Source organism: Heptranchias perlo, unplaced genomic scaffold, assembly GCF_035084215.1.
Source record: "Heptranchias perlo isolate sHepPer1 unplaced genomic scaffold, sHepPer1.hap1 HAP1_SCAFFOLD_63, whole genome shotgun sequence".
Taxonomy (NCBI): domain Eukaryota; kingdom Metazoa; phylum Chordata; class Chondrichthyes; order Hexanchiformes; family Hexanchidae; genus Heptranchias; species Heptranchias perlo.
This window is the reverse complement of record NW_027139655.1, coordinates 2053613-2067001: the sequence shown is the minus strand read 5'-3', so window position 1 is coordinate 2067001 and position 13389 is coordinate 2053613. Positions and strand designations below refer to the sequence as shown.

Sequence of the window (13389 nt, the reverse complement as noted above, 5' to 3'; positions counted from 1 at the left end):
TCCAGTACTGTTGTAACTGGCTCGAGTGGCTGAATGGCCTTCTCCTTTTCCCGTGTAACCGGCATGAGGGGCTGAATGGCCTCCCTTAACTGTGCAACAGGCCCAAGGGGCTGAATGGCCTCCTCTGTTCCTGTCGACCAGCCGTGAGATACTTGCCGCAATTTCGTCCAAGATGGCTGCTGTAATTGCCGCCATTTTGCCCAAGATGGCCACCTTACTTGCTGATATTTTCTCCAAGCTGGCCGCCGTGGTTTCCACCATTTTGTCCAAAATGGCCGCCGTACTTGCCGACATTTGTGCCAGAGAGCCGCAAAACTTGTGACCATTTTGTCCAAGATGGCTGCCATATTTATCGTCACGCTGGTCTTGCTTAAATACACACATATATATATATATATATATATATATCATTAATTCAAGTTGTTGTTCTGGTAATAGTAGTTGTTGTGGTGGTGGACAAAATGTAAAGACTGCCACTCTAGGATCACTCTGGGGTGTCTGGGCGCTCTCTGGGGTCACTGGGTGCACCCTGAGTTCACTCTGGGTGACTGTGTGCAATCTTGGATCCCTGGGCGCACTCTGCGATTAATCCGGGGTGACAGCGTGCAATCTGGGATTCCTAGGTGCGCTCTGGGATCAATCCGGGATGACTGGATGCACTTTGGGATCCCTCTCGGCTGACTGGGTGCACACTGGGGCCATTGTGGGGTCACTGGGACATTCTGGGGTCACTATCGGATCACTGAGGACAACCTGTGCGGTATTTGCCGTCATTGTGTCCAACGTAACTGCCGTAGTTGCCGCCATTTTGTCCCAGTTGGCGGCCGTACATGCCGCCATTTTGGCCTTATTTAAATACATATATATATATATATACCATATATATATATATGAAATATGTATAATATAAATACAAGTTGTTGTTCTTGTAGTAGTAGTTGTTGTGGTGGTGGTCTAAATATAAAGTTGTATTAAAAACAGATAACTTTTTACGCTACACGTAACCCCACCAGCAAAAAAAAAGTTATCTGTTTTTAATACAACTGGACATTCTCTCTCTCTCTCTCTGCCTTTCGGGTCTCTTTCTCTCTCTGGCTTTGTGATCTGACCCAATGTGTATTCAGTATTCTGGTATGTACTGTTTTCCGTGGCTAACCTGTCTGAACACCAACGGCACCTTTGATTGGTGTGATCATGTCCCAGCCTAATATAAGATATGCGATTTGAGAACCTTCCATTCACTCACCTGACGAAGGAGATAATCTCCGAAAGCTTGTGATTTGCAAATAAAACTTTTGGACTACAACCTGGTGTTGTAAGATTCCTTACATTTGACAACCCCAGTCCATCACCGGCATCTCCACATCTTGAACCTCTGCAGCCCGTGTGGTGAAGGTTCTCCCACAGTGCTGTTCGGTAGGGAGTTCCAGGACTGGGTGCACTCTGGTGTACTGTGGAGTCACTGGGACATTCTGGGGTCACTGTGGTATCTGCACGGTATTTGCTGACATTTAGTCCTACATGGCAGCGTATTTGCCGCCATTTTGTCCAAGATGACTTCCAACTTGCTGACCTTTTCTCCAAGATGGCGGCCGTACTAACAGGCATTTTGTGCAAGACCACCGTAATTAAGGCAATTTTGTCCAGGATTGCCGCCGTACTTGTCGCCATTTTGTCCAAGATGACCGCTGTGCTTCCCGCCATTTTGTACAAGATGGTCGCCGTATTTGCTGCCATTTTGACCAAGTTGGCCTCCGTACTTGCCGCCATTTTGTTCAAGATGTCCGCCGTACTAGTTGCTATGTTGTCGACGATGGCATCCGTTCTTGCGTCTACAGTTTCAAAGTGCGCCGCTGTACTTGTGGCCATTTTGTCCAAAATGGCCGCCGTACTTGCCGCCAATTGGTCCAAGATGGCCGCCGTACTGGCCGCCATTTTGTCCAAGATGGCCTCCGTAAATGCCGCCATTTTGTCGAAAATTGTCGCCGTATTTGCCGCCTTTTTGTCCATGAAGGCCGCCATATTTGCCGCCATTTGTTCCATTTTGGCCGCCGTACTTGCCGCCATTTTGTCTAGGGTGGCCGCCGCACTTGCGTTCATTTTCTTGAAGATGGCTGCCGTACTTGCCACAATTTTGTCGATTATGGCCGCCGTACTTGCCGCCATTTTGTCCAAGGTTGCCTATGCACTTGCCACAAATTTGTCGAAGATGACCACTGTTCTTGTGGTTCTTTTTTCCAAGGTGGCAGACTTCCTTGCCACCATTTTTTCGAAGATGGCCGTACGTGCAGCCATTTTCTCCAAGGTGGCTGCCCTACATGCCGTAATTTTGTCCAAGATGTCCTACGTACTTGCCGCCAATTTATCCCAAGATGGCTGCTGTTCTTGCCTCCATTTTGTCCTAGATGGCTGACGTACTTGCTGCCAATTCGTCCAAGATGGCTGGTGTTCTTGCCGCCATTTAGTGCAAGATGGCCGCCACACTTGCGGCCACTTTGTCCAAGGTGGCCAACATACTTGTCGCAATTTTGTCCAAGATGGTGTCTATGCTTGCCACCATTTTGTCCAAGATGGCTGCCATTCTTGCCTCCATGCTGGCCGTGTGCAAATACACATATATATATATTATAAATTCAAGTTGCCGTGGTGGTAGTCTAAATATAAAGAATGCCACTCTGGGATCAATCTGGGGTGAGTGGGTGCAGTGTGGGATCACTAAGTGAACTCTGGGATCCCTGGGTGCACTCAGGAATCCCTGTCTGCACTTTCAGATCAATATGGCGTGACTGGGTGCACTCTGGGTTCCCTGGGTGCACCCTAGGATCACTCCGGGGTGACTGGGTGCCCTCTGGAATCCCAGGATGCGCTCTGGGATGACCCTCGGTTGACTGGTTGCATTCTGTGGTCACTGGGTTCACTCTGGATTCACTATAGGTTCACTGCGACATTCTGAGGTCACTGCGGTATCACTGGGGGCACTCTGCGCGGTACCTGCCGCCATTTCGACCAAGATGACTGCCGTACCATCGGCAATTTTGTCCAAGATGGCCACCGTACCAATACAAGTTGTTGTTGTTGCATTAGTCGTTGCTGTGGTGGTCTTAATATAAAGAATGTAATTCTGGAATACCTCCAGGGCGACCGATGCCGCCCCCAGTGGGGACGAACAGAGGTCTCCTTCCGTGGAGGGGACGGATGGAGGCCTCCCTCAGAGGGGACCGAACGAGTCCTCCTCCTGTGGAAAACCGACGAAGCCCTCGCCCAAATGGGACCAACCGAGTCCTCCTCCCGCAGAGTGGACTGACCGAGGCCGCCTCCAGAGGGAACCGACCGAGGCCTGCCCACAGGCTGCACTCAAATAAGGTCCACGTGAGTTCGGTCTGTTTATTGCCCTGGGCTTTAATTTCCTCTCTGGGTCCTGGTTTTGGGGCCTCGGTTTAACATGTTCCTGTTCGATTGTGACCGTTGTGATTTAATCAGGTTAAAGCCTGGGGTTAAAGTAGCCCGGCCTGCAATGTTATACAAACACGTGAACCCAGAGTGAGACAAACAGGGGCTGAGAGGAGATTAACGACAGAAACGTGAACCCCTGTACGGGCTTTGAGGGTTTGTTATAATTTCAAAATGATGCTTGTGTTTCGGGGAGATTCGACATCTTTGAGGGGAGAGCGGCCATTTGAGGGGTTTTGATGGAGTAAATAAGGAGAAATTGTTTCCAGTGGCAGAGGGTCGGTCACCAGAGGACACAGATTCAAAATAATTGTTAAAAGAGCCAGGGGTGACATGAGGAAGGATTATTTTTTTATGCAGCGAGTTGAAATGATCTGCAGTTGAGTGTCCGAAAGGGAGGTGGAAGCAAATTCAATAGTAACTTTCAAAAGTGAATTAGATAATTACTGGAAAAGAAAAATGTTTTGGCCACGGGGAAAGATCAGGTTAATGGGACCATCTGGTGAGCTTTTTAAAAGAGCCGACACCGGCACGATGGGCCGAATGGCTTCCTTTTGTGATGTATCATTCTGTGATTTTGCGACGGGTTCACGTCAGCCATTTTGCGACAGGTGCATGGCGGCCAATTTGTGTTGCATGTCGGGAGGCCATTTTGTGTTGCATGTCGGGAGGCCATTTTGTGGGGTCCCAGCTGAGCTCTTTTGCTCACAGTCCATCACATCATTTTGTGTGAACTGCACATCCAGCCTCCCGATTAAAACCCCCCACAAACACACAGACACACACAGTTCACCAGACCAAACAGTCACGTCTGCGATGCCGCTTGGAGGAGGAGGGATGGAATTTCCAGGGGCCTTTATTGAATATTTTAAAACACGAACACCATTTAAAAAGAAATAACGAGGTCAGGCCTGAGCTGAAGTAAGCGGTGGAATTTTATTAACACAGCACAGAGACAACAACTTACATTTATATTGCACCTTTGTAGCAGTACAACGTCACAGGGCGCTTCACAGGAGCGATTCATGTGACACCGAGCCACACAAGGAGTTATTAGGACAGGTGACCAAAAGCTTGGCCAAAGAGGTAGGTTTTAAGGAGAGTATTAAAGGAGGAGAGAGAGGCGGAGAGGTTTCGGGAGGGAATTCCAGAAATTAGGGCCTGGACAGCTAAAGGCACGGCCGCCAATGGTGGAGCAAAGGGAGTGGGGGATGTGCAAGAGGCCAGAATTGGAGGAGCGCAGAGATTTTGGAGGGTTGTAGAGTCACTTGTTGCAGAGTCCGACTCCTCACTGGGAGGGACACACACTGTACAGAGGGATACTTGTTACCCTGAACACTTCCTGTCTGCACATTGACCCAGTTATCATGTCCAATTTAACTACTTTCTGTAACTTTATTCCCCTCTGTTTAAGTTATCATTTTCATTTTTACAATCATCTGTGACGTTATTACTTCTATGATTCTATGAAGATCAGAGAACGAGAAATAACAAATAAAAACAGAGAATTAGGGAGAAACAGAAGGAGAGAGAGGTGGAAACCGATAGAGGGGGAGCAAGAGAAACAGACAGCTCATCCTCCCTCGAGAAAGCCATGGGGAGGGAAAGTGCAGACTGTTTCTATCGCGTTATAACTGCGGCTTAAAGTGCTCGCTTAGATCAGGCAGAGACTCTCTTTCTATAATGGGGGGAGGGGCTGCATCTGGAAATAGAGTCAGACACACACTATTTGATAACCAGGTATGACATTTGCTCTCCGTTTTTAGCAGATAACCAACAATGAATCATTTTTTGAATTTGATCCAGAAACATTGAGGTTTATTTAATGATGCCAATGGAGGATTGGATAACTTGAGGAGATACAGAGCTGTATCCTCTCCTCACTGGGCAGACTGATCCTGGGTTTGTACCTCCACAGATTCGGCTTTTCCCATCCTGTCTACTGTCACGATGCACTGGTTTAGTTCTCAGTCCTGAAACTGGGGTCTTCCCCGAGACCAGGTGCTGTCACTCTGAGATCTTCATGTACATTGTATCTTCAAACTGGTTCATATCTTGAGATCTGTAGCGTGGCTCATTCATACAGGTGGATTTAGATTTCATTCCATACTAGTGTTAGCTGTGGTTCAGTGGGAGCACAATCACTTCTGAACCAGAGGGTTGTGTGTTATTAGCCCGTTGGAACGCTGATATTCAGTGTCCCAACAAATACATGGTAAGGGGCCAGATGAACCTTTGACCCCTTCACCTTACCTGCTCACCAAGAACCGTCTGGGTTTAACCTCCCAGCCTATGTCTGGAAGTGAATGAAGCCTAATATTGCTCGCTGAACTGTGTTGCATCTCCCAGTTCAGAATGAATGAGTTCACCTCACCAACCATTAATTAGGATCCCCACAAGCTACTGAGTGAATGGATTCACGCTTTCTTACCAAATCTTCAAAGAAGTCAGTCAGCAAATCATGCACAACAATGGTTTATTGACTTGAAAATCATAATTATTATAATATAAACATTGAATACGCCAATGATAAGTACATATAAACAGTTGTAGACAGGGTCAAGTCGCAATTTTAATAACAAATAATCAATCAGCAGATAATTAACACAATGAATAACCGATTGTAAAAGCAGCTGAGAGTATTACCGTAATTTCACATTAGCTGGATCACTGATGATCACATTATAGTTCAGATCAGTATCTCACACGACTGCAGATTGGTGAGATGAATTTAAGATTCACAATCCAGATATCTGACAATTTAACCCCATTAGATCGCCAGCCTGGGGAACAGATTGAAAGAATAAATTCACCTCGGGCGTTAGAGCAAAACGGGCGACAGCGAATCGGCACCTCGTTTTCCACTCTGCTGATTCTATTTTCCATTTAACGCTGCGTTCCCTGATGAGATGTTAAATCAGGGCCCCCTTTGTTTCAGTGGATGTAAGAATGCAGCCCCACCCTGGGCCCTTCCTCTCTGTACATTGACCCAGTGTCCCACTGCAGCCCAGAATGAGCCCCACCCTGGGCCCTTCCTGTCTGTACATTGACCCAGTGTCCCACTGCAGCCCAGACTGAGCCCCACCCTGGGCCCTTCCTGTCTTTACATTGATCCAGTGTCCCACTGAAGCCCAGACTGAGCCCCCACCCTGGGCCCTTCCTGCCTGTACATTGACCCAGTGCTCCACTGCAGCCCAGACTGAGCCCCACCCTGGGCCCTTCCTGTCTGTACATTGATCCAGTGTCCCACTGCAGCCCAGACTGATCCCCACCCTGGGCCCTTCCTGTCTGTACATTGACCCAGTGTCCCACTGCAGCCCAGACTGAGTCCCACCATGGGCCCTTCCTGTCTGTACATTGACCCAGTGTTCCACTGCAGCCCAGACTGAGCCCCACCCTGGGCCCTTCCTGTCTGTACATTGATCCAGTGTCCCACTGCAGCACAGACTGAGCCCCACCCTGGGCCCTTCCTGTCTGTACATTGACCCAGTGTCCCACTGCAGCCCAGACTGAGCCCCACCCTGTGCCCTTCCTGTCTGTACATTGACCCAGTGCCCCATTGGTGACCATCCAGCCCCGGATATCGGGCAGAATCAGCGCTGTGGGACCGGGTGACCGAGTCTCGTGACCCTGTCGCTGGGCCTCTGACGTCACAATTTGAGACGACGCTCGCTCAGCTCGAGCGGGAAAACGTTAAAGGGCCGTTAGGATTCAAACCTGGAGCGCGGCCGGTTAAAGGGGAGGGACAGAGAATCGGCCAAAAATATTCATATAATGAGACCAGGAATGGTTATAAATTGAAATGTTCATATAATGAGACCAGGAATGGTTATAAATTGAAATGTTCACACTGTCAAACTCAGTCCGGGTCTGGATTCCCGCAGTGACTCCAGGTTTCTCTTTCCGTTTGGTCGGAACTGATTCCCCCCCAGACTGAAAGAGATGAAAGAGTAAACAGGAAATAAACAGATTGAACAGTGTAAATAACAGGGTGACTGGGGTTAATATTTCAAAAATAATTACAGACAAATATTACCCATGAAAGGGACTGAATCCCATTGATATTTTATTTATTACGTTAAACATTAACACAAACACTCACCAGATCCGCTCCAGACTCCTGCAGGTCTGTAGGAGGGAGCGGAGAGCGGGGACAGATCGGTCTGTGAAGGAGTTTGATCTCAGGTTCAGAACCGTCAGTGACCGGTTTGTACTGAGAGCGGTGACAAGATCATCGGTACAAGAATCTGTGAGACCGACACATTCCAGACTGGGGAATCAGAGAGAGAGAAATGACAGGGAATAATCAATGTTTGTTAATAACATTATTATTAATACGAATAATAATGTACAGTGTTCATTAAAAAACACTACCACTGATATTAATAAAATGTACAGTCTCTATTAATAACACGATTACTGGTACTAATAAAAATGTACAGTGTTTACTAATACTATTACTGATACTAATAATAATGTACACTGCTTATTAATAACACTATTACTGATACTGATAATAATGTACAGGGTTTATTAATAACACTATTACTGATACTAATAATAATGTACAATGTTAGACATCCAGTTATTATAAACACAACCTCACACAGTCTAATACTTACTCCAGTTCCTGTATTTTACAATCCGGGTTCCTCAGAGCCCCAAACAGTAGTTTCACTCCTGAATCTCCCAGTTCATTATTATTCAGGTTCAGAACCGTCAGTGACCGGTTTGTACTGAGAGCGGAGGAGAGATCCTCGCTACAAGAATCTGTGAGAAAGTTCTCATCGAGACTGAGGATCAGAGAGAGAGAGAAATAACAGGAAGCAGGATAAATATTCAGTGTGTATTAATACACTATTATTGACACTAGTAATAATGTACAGTGTTTATTAATAACACCATTACTGACACTAATAAAAATGTGCAGTGTTTACTGATAACACTACTAATGATACGAATAATAACGTACAGTTTTTATTAATAACACTATTACTGATACTAATAATAAACTACATGTTTATTAATAACACAATTACTGACACTAATAATAATGTGCAGTGTTTATAATAACTCTATTAATGATACGAATAATAATGTACAGTTTTTATTCATAACACTATTACTGATACGAATAATAATCTACATGTTTATTAATAACACTATTACTGATAATACTGTACAATGTTTATTAATAACACTATTAGTAATACTAATAATAAAGTACTTTTTTTAGTAACACTATTACTGATACTATTAATAAAGTACAGCGTTCATTAATAACACGATTACAGTCACTAATAATAATGTACAGTGTTCATTAATTACACTATTACTGATACTGATAATAGTGTACAGTGTTTATTAATAAGACTATTAATGATACTAATAAGAATGTACACTGTTTTTAAAGCACTATTAATGATACTAATAATAATGTACAGTGATCATTAATTACACTGTTATTGATACTAATAATAATGTACATTGTTTATTAATAACATTATTATTGATGCTAATAATAAACAGTGTTTATTAATAACACTACTACTGATACTAAGAATAATGTAGAGTGTTTATTAATTGCACTATTACTGATACTAATAATCGTGTACAGTGTTTATTAATTAGACTGTTATTGATGCCAATAATGATATACAGTGTTTATTAATAGCACTGTTACTGATACTAATAATAATGTACAGTGTTTAATAACACTATTACTATTACTAAGAATAATGTGCAGTGTTTATTAATAAGACTATTACTGATACTAATAATCATCTACAGTGTTTATTAATAACACTATTACTGATACTAATAATAATGTACAGTGTTTATTAATAAGACGATTATTAATACTAATAATAATGTTCTGGGTTTATTAATAGCACTATTACTGATACTAATAATAATGTACACTGTTTATTATTAGAACTATTACTGATACTAATAAAAATGTACATTGTTTATTAATAACACTGGTACTGATCATAATGAACACTGTACATCATTATTACGATCAGTAATAGTGTTATTAAAAACACTATACGTTATTATTAGTATCAGTAATAGTGTTAATAATAAACACTGTACATTATTATTAGTGTCAGTAATAGTGTTAATAATAAACACTGTACATTAGTATCAGTAATAGAGTTATTAATAAACACGGTACATTATTATTAGTATCAGTAATAGTGTTATTAATAAACACTGGATATTATTATTAGTGTCAGTAATAGTGTTATTAATAAATGCTTTTCATTATTAGTATTAGTAATAGTGTTATTAATAAACACTCGAGATTATTATCAGCGTGAGTAATGGTGTTAATAATAAACACTGTACATTATTATTACTAACACTATTACTGACGCTGATAATAATCTCTAGTGTTTATTAATAACACTATTACTAATACTAATAATGTACTGTTTTCATTAATAACACTATTACTGACACTAATAATATTATCCAATGTTTATTAGTAACAATATTACTGATTCTAATAATAATGTACCGTGTTTATTAATAACTCTATTACTGATACTAATAATAATGTACAGTGTTTATTATTAACACTATTACTGACAATACTAATTATGTACAGTGTTTATTAATAACACTATTAATGACACTAATAATAATGCACAGTGTTTATTATTAGCATTATTACTGACACTAATAATAATGTACAGTGTGGGACAGTCAAGAACGACAACAACTTGCAATTATGGAATGCGTTTAATGTCGTAGAACGCCCCCAGGTGCGTCACAGGAGAGTTATCAGGCAAAATTTGACACCGAGCCACTTGAGGAGATATTGAGACAAGAGGTCGGTTTTAAGGAGCTTCTTAAAGGAGGAAAGAGAGGTCGAGAGGTTTAGGAGAGAATTCGAGAGCTTGGGGTCTGGACTGCTGAAGGCACGGCCATCAGTGGTGGACGTGAGGAAACTGGGGATGCACAAGAGGCAAGAATTGGAGGAACGCAGCGATCTCGGGGGGTTCTACAATTGGAGAGGGTTACGGAGATAGGGATGGGCGAGGCCATGCAGGGATTTAAACACGAAGATGAAAATTTTAAATTCGAGGTGTTCCTTGACCGGGTGACATTGTCGGTCAGCGGGCAAAGTGGGGTTGGGTAAATGGGACTTGTTGCGAGTTAGGATACAGGCAGCAGAGTTTTGGATGAAGTCGAGTCGAGGCCATTGGAATAGTCGGGTCTGGAAGTAAGAAACGCATGGATGAAGGTTTCAGCAGCAGATAGGCTGAAGCAGGGGCATGGACGGGCATTAATACGTAGGTGGAAATGACGGTCTTAATGGTGGATACTGAGTTGAAAGTTCAGCTCAGGGTTAAATAGGCCCCTGATGTTGAGAGCACCCTAGTTCAGACTTTGATAGTCGCCATGGAAGGGCATGGAGTCGGTGGCAAGGGAACAGAGTTATTAGTGCGACAGAAGACAGTGGGTTCAGTCTTTCCAACATTTCATTGGATGAAAGTTCTGCTCATCCAATGCTGAATGTCGGACAAGCAGAGGAATAAATCAGAGGCAGTGGGGGGAACGAGAGAGGTGGTGGTGAGGTAGAGCTGGATGTCGTCAGCGTTCACGTGGAACCTGACGTTGTGTTTTTGGATGATGTCGCTGAGGGGCAGCATGTGGATGCGAAATAGGAGGGTGTCAAGGATAGATCCTCGGGGGAAACCAGAAGTAATGTTGCGGGAGCGGGAAGAGAAGCCATTTCAGGTGATTCGCTGGCTATGACTGGATAGTTAAGAATGGAAACAGGCGAGCGCAGTCCCACCCAGCTGAACGATGGAAGAGACGCGTTGGAGGTGGTTGGTGTGGTCAACCGTGTCAAAGGCTGCAGACAGGTCGAGAAGGATGAGCAGGGATTGTTTCTCATCGTCACAGTCACATAGGATGTTGTTTGTAACGTTGATAATGGCCGTTTCAATACTGTGGCAGGGGCGGAAACATGATTGGAGGGATTCAAAGAGTTGCGGGAAAGATGGGCACGGATTTGGGAGGCGACGACACGTTCAGGAAATCTGGAGAGGAAAGAGAGATTGGGGATGGGGCGGTTGTTTGCAAGGACAGATGGGGCAAGGATGCTTTTTTTTAAGGCGGGGTGATGATGGCACATTTTACAATACCTGAGGAGGGGGAACTGTTAACAGCATCAGCGAGCATAAGGACCAGGAATGGAAGTTGGTTGATTTGCAGTTTAGTGGGAATAAAGTCAAGGGATGAAGAGGTGCGTCTCGTGGATAAGATGAGCTCCGAGATGGCATGAGGGGCGATTGGGGAGAATCTGGAGATAGGTTCGAGCTCAGGGACAGGGCATGGGGGAACCTTGGGGAAGTTTGGTGCGCGAGAAGGGGGGAAATGGTCGAGGCAGCTGAACGGATGGTCTCAATCTTAGTGACAAAGAAGTCGATGAGTTCCTCGGCCCTGTTGTTGGAGGTGAGGCTGGAGGGGGCAGGGGTGAAGGGTTTAAATAGCTGGTTGGTACTGGAGAAGAGAAGCCGGGGTTATCTTTGCATTCCAGGATGATCCTGGAGTAGTGAGCAGTTTTGGCAGAGGAGAGCAGTGCTTTATATGGTCCAGCCAGATCTGGTGATGAATGGCTAATTTAGTTGTCCATAATAAACGTTCAAATCTGCAGCCCTTGAACAAGGGAGCGGATATTGGGACCGTACCATGGGGAAAGACTAGGGTCGGGGAGAGTAATGGTTTTAATGCGGACAAGGGCATCACAGGTGGAGGTGAGAGAGTGGTTGAGCACTTAGGCAGCTGCAGAAGTGTCGGGGTAGGAGAGTTTTTATGGAGAGAGAGGTTATGTCAGAGAGGAAAACAGAGAACTCAGATGAGATCCAGTTATTATAAATACAATCTCACACAGTCTGGGACTTACCCCAGTTTCTGTATTTTACAGTCCGGGTTCCTCAGAGCCGCAGACAATAGTTTCACACCCGAATCTCCCAATTTATTTTTACCCAGATTCAGTACCGTCAGTGAACGGTTTGTACTGAGAGCGGAGGATAGATCTTTGGTACAAGAATCCGTGAGACCGACATCATCCAAACTGGGGACCAGAGAGAAAGAGAGAGAGAAATGACAGAAATCAGCGTAAATCACAGCCTAAATTAATTAATACTTTTTTTTTATTCGTTCACGGGATGTGGGCGTCGCTGGCGAGGCCAGCATTTATTGCCCATCCCTAATTGCCCTCGAGAAGGTGGTGGTGAGCCGCCTTCTTGAACCGCTGCAGTCCGTGTGGTGACGGTTCTCCCACAGCACTGTTAGGAAGGGAGTTCCAGGATTTTTACCGAGCGACAATGAAGGAACGGCGATATATTTCCAAGTCGGGATGGCGTGTGACTTGGAGGGGTACGTGCAGGTGGTGTTGTTCCCATGCGCCTGCTGCTCTTGTCCTTCTAGGTGGTAGAGGTCACGGGTTTGGGAGGTGCTGTCGAAGAAGCCTTGGCGAGTTGCTGCAGTGCATCCTGTGGATGGTGCACACTACAGCCACAGTGCGCCGGTGGTGAAGGGAGTGAATGTTTAGGGTGGTGGATGGGGTGCCAATCAAGCGGGCTGCTTTATCTTGGATGGTGTCGAACTTCTTGAGTGTTGTTGGAGCTGCACTCATCCAGGCAAGTGGAGAGTATTCCATCACACTCCTGACTTGTGCCTTGTAGATGGTGGAAAGGCTTTGGGGAGTCAGGAGGTGAGTCACTCGCCGCAGAATACCCAGCCTCTGACCTGCTCTCGTAGCCACAGTAGTTATATGGCTGGTCCAGTTCAGTTTCTGGTCAATGGTGACCCCCAGGATGTTGATGGTGGGGGATTCGGCGATGGTAATGCCGTTGAATGTCAAGGGGAGGTGGTTAGACTCTCCCTTGTTGGAGATGGGCTCCCTGGTGGTCTAGTGGT

The 13389-nt window shown here is 44.7% G+C and overlaps 1 protein-coding gene across 1 annotated transcript in view; it reads right to left on the bottom strand.

The window, feature by feature from the left end:
- Positions 1–5978: 5978 nt before the first annotated feature.
- Positions 5979–13389, bottom strand: part of LOC137317665 (NACHT, LRR and PYD domains-containing protein 3-like) — a 31605-nt gene continuing 24194 nt past the window's right edge. The window contains exons 6-8 of the mRNA XM_067980833.1: positions 8073–8243; positions 7553–7720; positions 5979–7383 (exon numbers count right to left, since the gene is read on the bottom strand). Coding sequence (XP_067836934.1) covers positions 7296–7383; positions 7553–7720; positions 8073–8243 — 427 coding nt within the window. The 3' untranslated portion in view covers positions 5979–7295. The remainder of the gene's footprint in view (positions 7384–7552; positions 7721–8072; positions 8244–13389) is intronic.